Source organism: Oncorhynchus keta, chromosome 32 (assembly GCF_023373465.1).
Source record: "Oncorhynchus keta strain PuntledgeMale-10-30-2019 chromosome 32, Oket_V2, whole genome shotgun sequence".
In the NCBI taxonomy this organism is placed as follows: Eukaryota; Metazoa; Chordata; class Actinopteri; order Salmoniformes; family Salmonidae; genus Oncorhynchus; species Oncorhynchus keta.
Genome location: NC_068452.1, coordinates 28,365,020 through 28,382,202, shown reverse-complemented (window position 1 = coordinate 28,382,202; position 17,183 = coordinate 28,365,020). Strand labels below are relative to the sequence as shown.

The 17,183-nt window shown below is 41.6% G+C and overlaps 1 protein-coding gene across 3 annotated transcripts; it reads left to right on the top strand.

Moving 5' to 3' along the window:
* The first annotated feature begins 890 nt into the window (after positions 1-890).
* LOC118365543 (prostaglandin E2 receptor EP1 subtype-like) lies at positions 891-15,404 on the top strand. Of its 3 annotated transcripts, none has more exons than XM_035747840.2 (3): positions 891-1,105; positions 10,278-11,179; positions 14,111-15,404. In XM_035747840.2, the coding sequence occupies exons 2-3, from the start codon at positions 10,322-10,324 to the stop codon at positions 14,381-14,383; spliced, it is 1,131 nt and encodes a 376-aa protein (XP_035603733.2). In that variant the 5' UTR covers positions 891-1,105; positions 10,278-10,321; the 3' UTR covers positions 14,384-15,404. The 3 variants fall into 3 exon arrangements, with proteins under 3 accessions (XP_035603733.2, XP_035603731.2, XP_035603732.2); XM_035747838.2 differs by lacking the exon at positions 891-1,105 and adding an exon at positions 4,827-5,022; XM_035747839.2 differs by lacking the exon at positions 891-1,105 and adding an exon at positions 4,830-5,175.
* Positions 15,405-17,183: the final 1,779 nt, after the last annotated feature.

The window sequence follows — 17,183 nt, the reverse complement described above, 5'->3', positions numbered from 1 at the left end:
GACATCCCACCCAGACAGTGTTCTCCAGAAGCATCCAACCCTTCCCTCCATAGCCCCTCTTTTCCAGACCCCACAACCACTTTGGCTCCCTGTCTTGGGCCCAGAATGGGAAGGCTTTTTTGTTGTTGTTGCGTGTGGTAAACCGACGGGTGGTTAGGGGAGCTTCAGTGCAACTGTCAGGAATCTGTGGGGAGGAGAAACAGCAGTCATTTGAGCTTTCTGTTAATTATGTCTCCAAGAAATGACTACAGCACCTCCTGCTCAATCCTATATCTCAAGTAGATAATTTGTGTCAAAAAAAGGTGTTCTGTGAGATGACAGTATGCACTCGTTTAAATGCACACAAGAAGTTGAAGAGTCTACAGACATCATGGCCTGAATGTCACAGTGGACGCCCACTGAACTGCAGACTAAATGTCTGACTCATTTTCTTATCCAGGAACAGCAGAATATTCATCAGATAGTTGAAATTCGGGTGAGAGGAAATCACAGTCATTTCTAGAGATAATGGTTGTTCCTTTTATCCCAAATCAAGGCGTTTCAGTGTCCGGGTCCAGATTGCATTGACCAAATTCCCCAAAGTGAGTGAGTATGAGTGGCATGAAGGTCTATGAGCCAGATATGCAGCTATAAAGTGTCTGTTGTCAAAGGGTCATGACTAATTTAGTTGATTAACCATATATTTTATCTGACACCATAAAGAGATACTGACACCATGAGATACTGCAACCACGGAGGCTCATCGAGCAGTGTCATACTTGACGGCCAAACTGCCTGTCTTTCTTCTGCCCTCAGGAAGTGGACATTGTGACACTTAGGAAGTGTTGTCACAACAGTATATTACTGGATAAAATTGTGAAAGTGCAAAAAGTGGAATATGAGCTTACAGACTTAAAAGGGAGTGAGATAAATTGGAGATTAAATACTTTCAAGAACATATGTCTTTGTTCCAATGCTGCTCCGCTACCAGTTGGATCCCCAGGGCCAGAGGTACTGTTGGACACTTGGGTGTTTCACTAAGCAATAGGAATTTGTTCCACTGCTCGGTTTCTGTTTAACGATTGCTGCAGATGAGATGCCATACAGCGTCGTCGCCAACAACCAGGTGAGTCATTCAACTCCAAAACCTAAAACATGTGGCCCTGATCTTGGCCTTCTGCCTCTCAGTCTGAGGTCTTGAAATGAGGACAAGGCAGCGCTTCAGAGGACAAAATAAGTCATTCTGTTAAAAACACAGCCATGTTTATAATGTGTTTCTCTTACAAATGTGGAGTTAACACAGTTTACATTACAAGTGTACAAGTTGTTTCTGATTTTGGCACAGCATATGAAAATAACTGTTTCAAGAGTGTTGATGTTGTGATAGCATTATGGTCCTGTAAATCATACACATCACAGAGGCAAAACTCAAGTCCGCCTCTATTAGGGATTTGAGCCTCATGCCAAAAAAATGACCGCACCTCTCAATGGCGAAACAGCAATCTAAGATCTGTGCCTGCAAGACCAAAATCAAAGGGACCATTTTTTGGTCCAATTTATTTCAATACCACTTCAAAAGGATTGAAGAACAATCTGAATCACTTTGACCATCCTCTCTTATATGTTAGCAGGTTGAGGTCCTGAAAGAAACAGAGAGTTGCACTGCTGGTATTAGTGGTTGGTGAATGGGACAGGGTGAGAGAAGTTAGGTTACAAGGCTTAGACGTGCTGTTGGAGGACCCTGGGGTTATTGGTGCCAAATGGCAATCTTTTCAATCGCTAATTATGGTGAGAGATGGAACAATGGCGTCCACTACAAAACAAGGCAGTGGAAAATGTTGTCTGAGGCCCAGTAATTCATACTACAGCATAAGTTTATCCTAAACTGCTGGAGTAAAGTTACTGGGTTAAAAAGGGGCTTTGGGGTTTGTGGTTGAAGACCACAAACATTGAAACCCGCAATGTTTCATAGGGTTCTCTGCTTAGGGTCCAATGTCAACAACGAAAAGCACCCAGTGGTGTTCCGAGGGTAACCTCTCAGTGATGATGGTCCTGGTAAATGTGTGTGTGATGCGATATCTGCCTTCGCTATCAGATTCTGGCCTGCACCAAACGAATCCTCTCCTACCAATCAAAGTCAAGCACTACCAGTGCCCAAGATGCTTTCTTTGCAAGTGTGCCAGCCAGTTCTAGTGCAAAGAAACATTAATTGGGACATAATACAGCAGAGCATTTCATCAGTTGCAGTCAAGGCCCTGTCATAGCAGATTTATCTGGGCTACCACCTAAAGAAAGTAAGGTAATAGCTGTTAGCCTTTTGCCCACCTGTCTTTGGAGTCTCAGCTGTGGTAGTGGTGATCATGTTGCCCTAGCTGTGTAAATATAACATTAAACACCTAATAAGCACACCTTGTACTTGAACTAAAGTTTTTCTTGTACATTTTTGGAGTAGAGCACTTTTGCAGGGTGAAAAGGCCTCTGCTTTCTGCTCCCTCTCTTTCCACTACTCTTTCCTCCATGACCACAGAGTTAATACCCTGCCTATTAGGTGTTGATCTTAGCTGCCCTCCAGGTTCCATACTGATTTAACCTGTCAGTGTCTGGGCCTGATTAAGCCAAGCAAATAGCCTCACCTGTCTCTGATGTTGGTCTGTGAAGTGTGCTGGCTGGCTGGCGGACTCACACAACCTGATAGATTCCATTGCTTGCTTCATTAGGCTGTCAGTCAAGGACAATGTTTTTTCTGTCGGATTTTGTAGTAGCTGAAAGAATATACTGTAGATTAAGATATCTTACATACCATAGACCTCTGCTGTTTTGACATAGGATGGCATGTAAAAACCAAACGTTGTTTTTCTGATTCTGATTTGGTAGAAAAGGAATGGTTAATTGTTGATGAAGGGGACACGGGGTATATCTAAGGCATTCCCCTGCTACTCAAAAAGAGCACACATAGTACTGTGTATAGGACTACGTCTGATGGTCTTATAGGTTCACTGTCAGCCCATGGCTCATTATGAAATTATATTGTTCTTACTTGCTTATACACAGTAACATCTTGAAAAGGAAGTGTGATACATTGAAATGTAGAATATTTATTGGAGATGCTTTTTAATCCAAGACAAGGCTTAATCTCTGTCCCAGAAAATGTGTATTATGTGGTACCTTATGTTACTTATGTTACTATAATGTTGCTCAACATAACACCTGGCAGACATCTGGGAGAGACATCTGTAAAATGTTATTATTTTCATTTTATTGAAAATATACTCTACTTTGCATACCTCTTATTTACCATAATTCCCAATAATGTTTTGCAGGAACATGAAAAGTTATTCAGGCTATGTTTTGATTACCAAGAGCATAACCAATAGGCTAGTAAATCCAGAAAATGTCATGTTTGTATACACTAAAGGTGCTTGGACCAACCACTTTGAATATTTTCACTTGAGGAATTGAATTCCTTTAAAATAGATAGTATAGACATGATGGCTATTTGCATGTGGAAACTTGACTGCACCTTTAAATGGCAACTCCACAACTTTTGCCGACAGCACAATACCAGTGTCAACATACACTACATGACCAAAGTATGTGGTCATCTGTTCATCGAACAGGCTTCCCACTAGATGTTGTAACATTGCTGCGGCGACTTGCTTCCATTCAGCCACAAGAGCATTAGTGAGGTCGGCACTGATGTTGGGCGATTAGGCCTGGCTTGCAGTCGGCATTGCAATTCATCCCAAAGGTCTTCGATGGGGTTGAGGTCAGGGCTCTGTGCAGGCCAGTCAACTTCTTCCACATCAACATCGACAAACAATTTTGTGCACAGCGGCATTGTCATGCTGAAACAGGAAAGGGCCTTCCCCAAACTGTTGCCACAAAGTTGGAAGCACAGAACAGTCTAGAATGCCATTGTATGGTGTAGTGTTAAGATTTCCCTTCACTAGCCTGTACCATGAAAAACAGCCTGGGATCATTATTCCTCTTCCACCAAACATTACAGTTGGGACTACGCATTCGGACAAGTATCTTTCTCCTGGCAACTGCCAAACCCAGATTCGTCCGTCGGACTGCCAGATGGTGAAACGTGATTCATCACTCCAGAGAACGCGTTTCCACTGCTCCAGAGTACAATGGCGGAGAGTTTTATACCACTTCAGCCGACACTTGGCATTGTGCATGGTGATCTTAGGCTTGTGTGCAATTTTATACAGCTGTCAGCAACGGGTGTGGCTGAAATAGCCAAATCCACTAATTTGAAGGGGTGCCCGCATACTTTTGTATATAAAGTGTATGTGAATAATTCTGCCCTGTGACATCATCAAAACTTTAAACATTTTAAAAACTGGGATTTTCAAACACTATGAGATCTGCAGTGATTTGGGGAGCAAGAAAATAGAAACTTTTAAAACTTTTAATGCTACCCTGTGTTGTCACAGAGAAGCATTTTTAAAGATTTTTCTTCCTATCTTTTTAACCACAAATCATAGAAAACCACTGTTTTCACATATATAGACACTGGTTTGGTGCTGGAGATTATGAATATGAGGTTGAAAAGTGGCGGAATTGCCCTTTAATAACGCTGTTATAACAAAACATTTGTCAAACTCCTGCCAGCTGTTTTGTTTGAACACTGTAAGATACTGTACTTTCCCATTACTTGATCTTATGAAGTTATAGTTACATGTTAACGTGTAAAGTTGGTTGTTAAATAAAATGGCTGCATTAATAGAATATCTAATTAGTTTCCAATAAGTTATTGGGTAGCACTCCCAGTTCCCTTTCACTGAACTACTGTAATAAGGATACATGCATTCCTCTCGCGGACTCAAGAAGCCCCGGGGCTGCGTCGACGCGGTACAAGTCTATAAAGAGGGCTGAGCAACGAAACAAACGTTGAATAGTAAATGGTTGGCTGTGCAACCTTTTGGAGACTGGGTCTTGATCTTGGTGACGGACTTCTCATGCGGTTGCTCGTTTTATTTTCCTTGGGAGATAATGAGGCACTCCTCCGAATACATGACTTCACTATCAGCTCAGGTGAACCATTGTTGATAATAAGTAACATTCTCGTGGATGAATGTCTGAGTTTCAGGAACTTTTGAATTTCATGGTTCACAGTGAAATGATTTAACATCTGAAAACCAAAGGAATAAATCTGAATTTGTTTCTATCGATTCACTGTTTGGTCAGGTAATATCATTCATAATTATTTCACACCATTAATTATCTTCGGTTTGAAAAAACTAACTGCAATTGATCTTTTAGCTAGGTCTTTTTCATTTTCCGAAATTTGTACTAAGAATGGCATAATCAAGTTACTGATTTACAGCAAGTAGCCTATGCTGCCGAACTAGCTATGCACATGAATAAATTCCGTTTTGACAAGTAGCCTATGCTGCCGAACTAGTTATTTACATAAATAAATTCCGTTTGACAATGCACACAGATCCCTTTTAATTTGGATATGGCAAATTAATTGAATAGAACATAAATCATTCAGGAAATTTACAATGATCAATTGTTAGTATTTATTTTACGAAATGGGTAAAAGAAATGGGTAAGAGTAGGGGGAAATAATTGTTTGCCTGGTCCAGTGGTCCAGTAGTTAGTCGTTACATACACTGTTCATCTTAATAAGGCTTTTTAGAAGAACCATACATGCTTTTTGTTTTACCAATAGTGAGTGCACTGGGCTGAATTAGTATGATTTCATTTCGATTTAAAACCTGCAAATGTTTTCAACTCTCTCATTCATCAATGTCTTTGGGTGCGTTCGTAAATTGCCTCCAGTATGTCAGAGTGGCTATGTGTCGATTGTAAATTCAGAGCGTTGTCAGATTGTCTGTTCATAAATTCAGAGGCTTCGCTCTCGGAGTGTTCAGAGCGCACACTGGACGCTCTGGCCGAGGAGTAGGGTTGATCCGAGCGTTCTGACCTCACGATAGCAGTCAAGCACCAAAGCTAACTGGCTAAAATTGGCTAGTTTGCTTGCTACTTTTTTTGTTTTGTTTTGTTTTACCTTTATTTAACCAGGCAAGTCAGTTAAGAACAAATTCTTATTTTCAATGACGGCCAGGGAACAGTGGGTTTAACTGCCTGTTCAGGGGCAGAACGACAGATTTGTACCTTGTCAGCTCGGGGGGTTGAATTTGCAACCTTCCGGTTACTAGTCCAACGCTCTAACCACTAGGCTACCCTGCCGCCCCACTTCCAGAAAAAATAGAGAACACCTCACTCTGACTATTTTACACTCGATTGGGCTGTTTTCGTGTTATCCAGAGCGTTAGTGACTGTTCTGCTTGCAACAATTTAATAACGTTTTTTTTTGCCGACGTTCACTAACACCGGTCATATTCGCCGGGTGTTGCATGTTCGTAAATTAATCAGTTATTCTGTGCTCTGAAATACGAGTAGATAGACAGAGTGAATTTACAAACGCACCCTTTTTTAGACATTTTTGTTTTAGATTAGAAAAGTCAACGGAACAAGGACTGCAAATGCACCCTACAAAACTGTAGAAGCTATGTCATGTTTGGGCAGGTGCATTCCATTTGTGTGTGTGTGTTTCCCATGAACAATGGGATAGTCTCTCTGTTACAAATCGCCATTGCTAGATCGATTCTGAGTAACTGAAGAGAAAACACATTATACAGACTAGGCACAGTATAGGATTTTATGTATACCTAATTTTGGAAGAAGTATTGTGACTCTGTTCTGTTATTCTGTATTGAATGGTGTGAAGAAGAAGGGACAAAGTGATTTGATAGGGACTACGCCTATGGGTCTGCTATCATGATATAGCACCTTTCACAGAATGTGTGCTGTGTCACTGTCAGACACGGTCAAGACTTGAAGGAGCACCTTTCACAAGAACTGCCTTGACTTGTCCTACATTCTCAGGTTGCAGAGTACCATGAGGGGGAAACTGTTTGCCCTTTGTCTACAATAGGCTATGTAAAGGACACTCGCTAGGTTTCCATTGAATGCCTGTCAATTGGCAACATAATATTCTTAAATACGAATAAAAACAATAGCCTATGCGCATTTTCCCACCAGAGATGTGTTCCATCAAATGCATTTGTTGAGGGAAAAGGCAGTGCGTGATGACGTAGTGCACTCTAAAACAACTTTTGCGGTTAATCTCCCATGTACCCGAATAAAAAATACAAGCTAAATGGGTTTCCATCGCATTTTCAACCCCCCCAATGGCTTTATATAGCGAATGTGCCCACTCTTGTCTTGGTATGTGTGCTCAAGCGAACAGCTCCCAGAAAGACCTACAGCCCGGCTGGACTACCTACATGATGCAATTATTTATGGAGAAGAGCGAGATTATTTTTATTTGTCAAATGGCAGCCAAGCATCATGATCATGTCACCAAAATAAGATATTTATTGGAAAGGAGCATCAAGCTCATCACCGTGCATTTTCACCATGTGAAGTTCACCATAATTCATTTCATGTGTAGCCCAATGAACTGTATGCTAACTGTCATAAAAAGGTTAGATGGAAACCTGGTTAGTGTCCTTTAAATAGCCTATTGTAGACAAAGGCCAAACAGCTTCTCCCTCGTGGTACTCTGCAACCTGAGAATGTATGACAAGTCAAGGCAGTTCTTACTTATGAAAGGTGCTCCGTCAAATCTAGACGGTGTCTGACAGTGACACAGCACACATTTTGTGAAAGGTGCCCTATCATGATAGCAGACCCATAGGCAGTAGTAAGGATGACAATTGTGTGGTCCGACTCCGGAAAGCGTACCGTTTTTTAGGCTACACGTTAAATCAATTATGATGAACTTCACAGGGTGGTGAAGGTGCAAAGTGATGAGCTTGATGCTCCTTTCCAATAAATATCTTATTTTGGTGACATGATCGTGATGCTTGTCTGCCGTTTGACAAATACAAATAATCTCGCTCTTTTGTCGATAATAATCTCATTGTTATAGCTCAATATCCGCCCTGCACTCAACGCGCCAGTGGTACCAAAGTGGTAGCTACTAGGGTTCCATCCAATAGGCAACCGATTTTCATGAGAATATTCTAAAATCTGCATATGCACATTTTCCCACAAGAGATGTGTTTCCAGTAAATGTACTTTCTGCGGATGAAAGGCTGTCTGTGATGAAGTAGTGCACATAAAATAACTTTTGCGGTTACATTCCCATGTACCGAACACAAAATACAAGTTAAATGTGTTTCCTTCGCATGTTCAACTCTACTGATGTCACAAAAAAAATGTTGAGTTATATAGCGAATGTGCACTGGTCTTGGCAAGTGCGCTCTAGCCAACAGTTTGCAGATAAAGTGCGGGTAGGCTACTTACATGATGAGATTATTATGGACAAAAGAGCGAGATTATTTGTATTTGGCAAACGATAGCCAAGCACGATCATCGTGTCATCAGAATAAGACTATCGATATTTATTGGAAAGGAACATCAATCCACTTTCACCACCATGTGAATTTCATCATCTGTAGCCTAATAAACTGCATGCTTTCCCGATTCCTAGTGGCAAGACATCACACCATATCATCGCGTGACTCCCAAGTTTATTTCGATATGATGATTATTATATCATTATATGTACCAACTCATAAAGTTACCAATTTATCTAGCTTATTTTGTTTTGTCCACATTTTGACATTTTAAGACACTTTAAGCCATCAGACCTGTCATGACATTTTTTATCCAACTTAAATATACAGTGCATTTGGAAAGTATTCAGACAGATCCCTTGACTTTTTACAGTCTTATTCTAAAATAGATGAAAGAATTCCCCCCTCCTAAATCTACACACCATACCCCATAGAGACAAAGAAAAAACTGGATTTTAGAAATGGTTGCAAATGTATTAAAATAAGGGAAATATGACATTTACATAAGTATTAAGACCCTCAAGGACATTCAGAGACCTGTCCCGAAGCCACTCCTGCGTTGTCTTAGCTGTGTGCTTAGGGTCGTTGTCCTGCTGGAAGGTGAACCTTCACCCCAGTCTGAGGTCCTGAGCGCTCTGGAGCAGGGTTTCATCAAGGATCTCTCTGTATTTTGCTCTGTTCATCTTTACCTTGATCCTGACTAGTCTCCAAGTCCCTGCAACTAAAAAACATCCCCATATCATGATGCTGCCACCACTGTGCTTCACCGTAGGGCTGGTGCCAGGTTTCCTCCAGACGCTTGGTATTCAGGCCAAAGAGTTCAATCTTGGTTTCATCAGACCAGAGAATCTTGTTTCTCATGGTCTGAGAGTCTATAGGTGCCTTTTGACACCAGTGACTTCCACCTGGCCACTCTACCATAAAGGCCTGATTGGTGGAGACTTGCATAGATGCTTGTCCTTCTGGAAGGTTCTCCCATCTCCACAGAGGAACTCTGAAGCTCTGTCAGAGTGACCATAGAGTTCTTGGTCACCTCCCTGACCAAGGCTCTTCTCCCTCTATTGCTCAGTTTGACTAGGCAGCCAGCTCTAGGAATAGTATTGGTGGTTCCAAGCTTCTTCCATTTTAGAATGATGGAGAACACTGTGTTCTTGGGGACCTTCAATGCTACAGACATGATTTGGTATCCTTCCCCAGATCTGTGCCTCGATACAATCCTGTCTCGGAGCTCTACGGACAATTCCTTCGACCTCATGGCTTGTTTTTTTCTCTGACATGCACTGTCAACTGTGGGACCTTATATAGACAGGTGTGTGCCTTTCCAAATCATGTCCATTCAATTGAATTTACCACAGGTGGACTCCAATCAAGTTGTAGAAACATCTCAAGGATGATCAATGGACAATGGAAACAGGGTGAACCTAAGCTCAATTTGAGTCTCATAGCAAAGGGTCTGAATACTTACATAAATAAGGTATTTCTGTTTTTGTTTTTTTAATAAATTAGCAAAAATCGCTTTGTCATTATGGGGTATTGTGTATAGATTGATGAGGAAAATTTCGTATTTAATCCATTTTAGAATAAGGCTGTAACATAACAAAATGTGGATAAAGTCAAGGAGTCTAAATATTTTCCAAATGCACCGTACTTTTCTCGTATAATAAGGTTGGATGGAACCTGGTTTATGACGGAAAAAAATCCTTACATAATGCAGGATAAGATTTATTGTTGTTAAGTAATAACTGAATACTGAATGAGTTTTCGTTTCACTAGTAAAATTGGTATTTATTCTGTATCGTAGGCTATTGGTGACTTCGCACGTTTGGTTATGGTAGTCCTTTATATTAGTGAGGTTAGGAGTTCTTCCTGGTCAACCGGTCAGTGTATTAATCATTACACCTTTCCTATTTTCAGTGCCCTCCCACTCTGAGGACCCCGATGACTCCCAGAGGCCAGTGATGTTGGCCATGCAGCACTACAACTCCTCAGGCCTGGCTGCCCCCCATCTCCTCCCCAACCAGACCTGGTTGGCCATGGCCTGGAGGGCAAACATCACCACAGAGAGGCCCATGTCTCCCCCCAGTAACCCCACGGCAGCTGGCCTCTCCATGACACTGGGCATCCTGTCCAACATTGTGGCCCTGGTCATCCTGGCGAAAGCTTACGCCCGCCTGCGCCGCCGCTCCAAGGCCACCTTCCTGCTCTTCGCCAGTTCCCTGGTGGCCACAGACTTTGCCGGCCACGTCATCCCCGGTGCCCTGGTGTTGAGGCTGTACTCAGCTGGGGCTGCGACTGGGCCTTTAGCTCGCCCTGCCACCGATGCCCCCTGCCAGTTCCTAGGAGGTTGCATGGTGTTCTTTGGCTTGTGCCCATTGTTCCTGGGCTGTGCCATGGCTGCTGAGCGCTGCCTGGGTGTCACACAGCCCCTGCTCCATGCCTCACTGGTCACCACGGCTCGGACCAAGATGGCACTGGCTCTCATCTGGCTGCTGGCTCTGTTTGTTGCCCTCCTGCCCTTCTTCAGGCTGGGGGCCTACACCTACCAGTACCCCGGGACCTGGTGCTTCATCAGGGTCCTGGGAGAGACTCAGGAGACGGACGTGGCCTTTGTCATGCTGTTCTCTGGACTGGGCCTGGCCTCTCTGACTGTGGCCCTGGTGTGTAATACCATCAGTGGGGTCACGCTGGTGCTTGCCAGACTGCGTAAGAAGTGTAAGACCTGCTACCGTCGCTCAGCCAAGTCCCACGACATTGAGATGGTGGCCCAGCTGGTGGGCATTATGATCACCTCTTGCATCTGCTGGAGCCCCCTGCTGGTAAGTTGAAAAAGTTCAGTTCACTGAAACACAACTCTACATGAATCAGGTTAGGAATCAAAACTGTCTTTATTGCGTTTCATTCGGGAATTAAGGTCTCTTTTCAAACCTTATCATGGAAATTCAGCGCTACAGCGTGATTGAAAGGCAATGCTCCCACGTTAGCGGCTACTGCATTCACGGTAAACGTTTCATATGTCTGCTCAATCGGAAAATCCCACATGAAAAAATACTAGTATACTATGATACTGTTCCTGGAAAGCTGCCTTCCTGTAGGTTTTTGCTCCAATCCCAATCTAGCGCACCTGATTCTAATAAGTAGCTGGTTGATAAACTGAATCAGGTTAGTTACCACTAGAGTTGGAATGAAAACCTACAGGAATGTAAGCTCTCCAGGAACAGGTTTGGAGAGCCCTGGTATAAATACTATAGTATTCACTGTAGTGTTTTTTCAGACTTCACTGTAGTATTCACTGTAGTGCTTTTGCAGACATTCATGTAGTACTTACTACAGTGTTTTTGTTTTATTATTTTTTACATAGATGTAGAGGCTTTATCCTTAATGAAACCTACTAAATGAGCAGAATTTCCATAACCTGTAGTTAAATCAGTCAGCTTAAAATCTTAACAGATAATTCAGCTCTTCCGCTGTTTTCTATTACCTGTAGGGAACATAATATCTTCTATACTTGGCATGTAGGTTTCTCACTTATGGGTGGCACAAAGTGGGATTGGGGAGGGGAATGGGCAGGGTATATGCAAATTAAATACTGTCGTCTTTACTATAGTAAAAAAGGTTAGCGTTTGTGCGGACTGTATTGTTTTTACGGACATTACTGTAGTATTTACTACAGTGTTCTTTTGTGGATCATACTGTAATATTAACTGTAGTATTCTACAGTATACTACAACATTCTATAGTAAATACTACACATGATTGAGGGATACTACCATGTGTAGTATAGTGTACAGTATACTACAGTTTACTGAGATACTGAAATGGATTTGACTTCAACTATGGAAACGAGAGTTAGAGCTCAATAATCTGAATTGATACGAGTCATCACCTACCAATGACCTGTGATAGGAATGACATGCTCTTCTGAATGTTCATGCATCCCATTCTCAGGCTGTGTGAAAGTGCAATGGTGGTTTACCATCAAATAAGAATGTTGTACATCCAAACTTCAAGTAATCCTTATAAATAATAGTAATGTTCATAATTGTTTGTTGCTCGGAGGAATATAAATATCCAAGATATTCTGACCTATAATTGTTTATTGATTTTTTTTCAATTGAACCCTTATTTTACCAGGTCAGTTGACTGAGAACACATTCTGATTTATAGCAACGACCTGGACAAAAGTTACAGGGGAGAAGAGGGGGGATGAATGAGCCAATTGGAAGCTTAGGAGACAAGCCCGTAGTGAGATGCAGGGTGGTAAAAGCATAAAATAATATTGTAAAAATTCTCAGCTAACAAAAGTAATTCAACCTCTCAGTAAATCTCCAAGATATTCTGCCCCATAAACTCAAAGGCCTGAAATAATATAGAAAATCTCTGCTAACAATCCAGTACTATTTCATCCTCTTTTTGTACACCTTCTGAAATAGACACATTCCAGTTCCCAGTCACAAACACTATGATTCAGAATACTGCACCTACAACAGATGGATAGACATGGTGCACTGCACTAAGGTGAATAAATAAATAGTCATGGTGGGCCCTTTCATTGACTAGATGGAATAAATTATAAATGATTTAAGGGCATGCCATTATGAAGGGCTTGAATAACACTGGCCTTGCTGGGCATCACCCTATTTCAGATTGGGTGACATTGAGAATGTTTGTCATGCCCTGACCATAGAGAGTCCTCGGTTCTCTATGGTGTTTAGGTCAGAGCGTGACTAGGGGGGGTGTTCTAGTAATTTATTTTCTATGTTGCTGGTTTGTATGGTTCCCAATTAGAGGCAGCTGGTAACCGTTGCCTCTAATTGGGGATCATATTTAGGAAGCCCTTTCTCCCACCTGCTTTGTGGGATATTGTTTTGTTGAGTGCTGATGTGTGTGTGTGTGTGTGTGTGTGTGTGTGTGTGTGTGTGTGTGTGTGTGTGTGTGTGTGTGTGTGTGTGTGTGTGTGTGTGTGTGTGTGTGTGTGTGTGTGTGTGTGTGTGTGTGTGTGTGTGTGTGTGTGTGTGTGTGTGTGTGTGTGTGTGTGTGTGTGTGTGTGTGTGTGCTGTTATTCACGGTCCTTATATGTTTATTGTTTTTGTTCTAGTTTCACGGTAATAAATATGTGGAACCCAACACAAGCTGCGCCTTGGTCCGTCATTCATAACGATCGTGACAATGTTACAGCTTCTCTCCTTTTCCAGTCTTCTGGGAAAAAGCAATATTAGTCAACTAAAATAATTTCACATGATGGTTTGATGATTTTTTTTATCATGGAGATTGTTTTTTTAAATTCCAATACTAAGAATTTTGCATAAACTGTTAATATGTCATATCAATTATTCAAGTCCAATATAAAAGTAACCATTCATTTTGTCACAAGCTGTGAGGAGTGAAAGAAGACAGACTATAAACCATGCTTCACTTAGAATAGCCTTGAGCTATTAAATCTCTTAATAAGCTGTGGCCAATTGTTATAAAAATTGTAAATACAATTTATCAGGCTACAATTTTGATTTTAGAGCCTGTGATTTCTAACATCAATAAAACTATTCACAGGATCACGTTGTGAAGATGCATTTTGACTGCTCCATTTATGTTTTTTGTTTGTTAATATGTGGAATTCTACAGTGTTAGGTAATGTAGATAAATTACTAGCAGTGTATGCAGATTGATGCAAACATATATACACCGGCTGAACATCTCTATATCCTGCACAACCACTGTAAAACTAACCCAGGTATCTGTGTTCCTTGCAGATCTTTGGCCTGATGTCAGTCACACGGTCCTACAGCGGTTCCGTAGGCAGTGACCAGGACACATACAGGAGGTTGATGGTGATGGGCGTCCGGCTGGCCTCCTGGAACCAGATCCTGGACCCCTGGGTCTACATCCTGCTGCGCCGGGCCGTGCTGAGGAAGATCTACCGCATCACAAAGAGCCGGGCCAGCTTCAAGAACAGCACCTTCCGCCATTGGGACATCAGCTCCTTCCAGAACTCTGAGAAAATAAACACTGTCAACAGGATCTGAGGAAGAAGAAAAGACACAGATAGAAAGAAACATCTTATCAAAGTCCTTTGTTGTCCTGGGTGCTTTATTTGCCACCCAACCCAACATGCTGGATTGAGGAGAAGACTGAACATCCAACAGTAGGATCTAACAGCAGTGTTGGTGTATCACACAAAAGGAAATACCTATTGCCTATAAGACCTATATTCCTTTATTGAGAACTGTGTGGGTCTGCCTGACTGTGAAAGTCTATGGGGTTTGGGATTGAAATCATCATCCTCCAGATCTTGGATCTCTTTCAGCTTCATTTGATTGGCCAGTAAGACCTGCTTTTGACTGACTGTGGTGTGGAGAAGTCTCATCCTTTTATGGGAAACAGACAAGCCAGACTATACTCAAAGAAATTAAATGTCATAAACGGATTTACAACAGAAAAATTTGACCAAGTAAGGACAGTATGCCTCACCTGGATACTGGAGACATATAATTCTGCCCAAGAAAAAAGGTTTGTTGTAAAAGTGTCTGGCAGGTGATGCTTTCTCTGTGTACATAACAGTACATGAAATGAAGCTGCCTATAAGATCTCAACAACAAACATCTCAAAGTGTGTGTGTGTGTTTGTGTGTGTGTGTTTGTGTGTGTGTGTGTGTGTGTGTGTGTGTGTGTGTGTGTGTGTGTGTGTGTGTGTGTGTGTGTGTGTGTGTGTGTGTGTGTGTGTGTGTGTGTGTGTGTGTGTGTTACTGTCAGTGTTTTTTGGAGTTCATACTTTGTTTGTTTGTGGAAATGTCAAAGTGCACTTTGACACATCATGAAGTCAGTGGCACTATGCCAAAGCAAAGTAAAGGCTGTCCTTTTACCTGTGCTTGAAGATGTGAACGACATACAGTATGTGTCAAACTTGTAATGCTATTCATGTGTGAATTGTGTGTATGTATTTATTGCTTATATTGTTTTCCCAATTGTCTGGGTACCTTAAATGAAGCTAAGTGTTGCAAAAGCTATAGAATTGAATGTTGTCTAATAAAGTTTATGTTGCCTGTTACCCCGTCCCCACAGGAGGTCTTTTGCCTTTTGATAGGCCGTCATTTGTAACTAATAATTTGTTCTTAACTGACTTGCCTAGTTAAATAAAGGTTAAATAAAAAATTAAATTAAATAAACCACAAAATGGCCTGTCAGGGTCATAGCACCATGGTGCTAATCCCAGGAGAGAACAGAGGTGTGGAAAATATCCTCTGACAGGAGGAAGTAGAACAGAAATGATCTCAGTATAGGTATGAATTGATACAAATTTTCATTACTCCTTCAATTGCAATGGTTGTAATGAATGTTAATTATTACTGAGTAAAGTGGTCTGTAATGGTTCATATTGATGAACTACCACAAATACTTTCCTACAATACATTCAACGTCTTACAATTACATACATCTTCTCTGGGGTCTATGGAATTCTATGAACTCAATAAGAAATTTGAAAATAAGACAGCTCTACATCACAGTTTCTCTTGAAAACCCATGAATGAACCATTTGGTCCAGTCCATTTCTTGGAACAGACTTTTATTTTCCCATTTTAATCGCCACTGACAAGCAGCACCCGGCCGGACACAAGTCATTAGGCACTAGAATGCTTATGATATTCATTAAGCCAATCAACATGGAGGTGAATTGAGATGACTACTGATTTCAGAGACATACTTAGACTTTGGCAAGCAAATCGGGGAATACATACTGTACATGTGACAAGAAAGCCAAGGATAGCGCACAACTGAACTCTCAGTGTGACTGTATATTATGATGTACTGTGGTTCATTTCAAGAGGCAAAGTGAATATCAGAGCAGCAAGCATGTATACCTTACTATGGGAGAACGGCCCCCATTCAATATCAGCTGTCTGTAAAACCCTGCATCTTGATTTCAGGAGTCGTACTCATACGCAATAGACTCTTCATTATACTACAGTGACACCTAGTTAATCTGGGGGGAGAGCAATAGCATAGATATCACATTCTCAAGAGCTGCAGAGAAATCCAGAAAAATACAACAAACTTTCCTATAGTCTCCTAATCTACATTTTATCTTCATCATGGAAATGAATATTTATTAGTTCCAATGACTGTTCCGGAAGCACCAGCATACTTGCTAATCTGATTCTAGGCCCATTTATAGGGATATTGTCTGAGACAGATATGAAAACAACACGCAGTCTATTAATGGCTCAAGGTTTAGGTTTGCTTGTATGGTAGTAGGTAACAGTACAAAAGACATTGACACAAGTACACAAATGGAGTCTAGATCTTTGCTCCTTTCTAAAGTGCAACAGTGCTTTTACAGGATTAGATATGTTGCTGACAGTTACACAAAACCGACAAAAAACAATTACAAACAATGTGTCACGCCCTGACCGTAGAGATCATTTCATTCTCTATGTTTGTTTGGTCAGGGTGTGACTCGGGTGGGAAAGTCTATGCTTTCTGGTTCTTTGTTTTTGGCCCGTATGATTCTCAACCAGGGACATTTGTCTATCGTTGTCTCTGATTGGGAATCATACTTAGGCAGCCTATTTCCCTTTTCTCATTTGTGGGTTGTTGTCTTTGTAAGTGACAGGTATAACCTTACAGAGCTTCACGTTCGTTTGGTTGTTTATTGTTTTGTTGGCGACATTTAAAATAAAAGAATGTACGCTTACCACGCTGCACCTTGGTCCGGTCATTTCCTTGATGACGACCGTGGCAGAACAACCCACCACAAGCAGACCAAGCAGCGTGGCCAGGAAGGGCAGGCAGAGTGGAGGATATCATGGACCTGGGAGGAGGTGAAGTC

Bases quoted from the DNA above. Each gene is read 5' to 3' on its own strand.
- LOC118365543 (XM_035747838.2), top strand. From the start codon at position 4,890: ATGGTTGGCTGTGCAACCTTTTGGAGACTGGGTCTTGATCTTGGTGAC. The intron at 5,023-10,277 runs GTGAACCATTGT...TCCTATTTTCAG, and splicing joins TGACTTCACTATCAGCTCAG to TGCCCTCCCACTCTGAGGAC. The intron at 11,180-14,110 runs GTAAGTTGAAAA...TGTTCCTTGCAG, and splicing joins TCTGCTGGAGCCCCCTGCTG to ATCTTTGGCCTGATGTCAGT.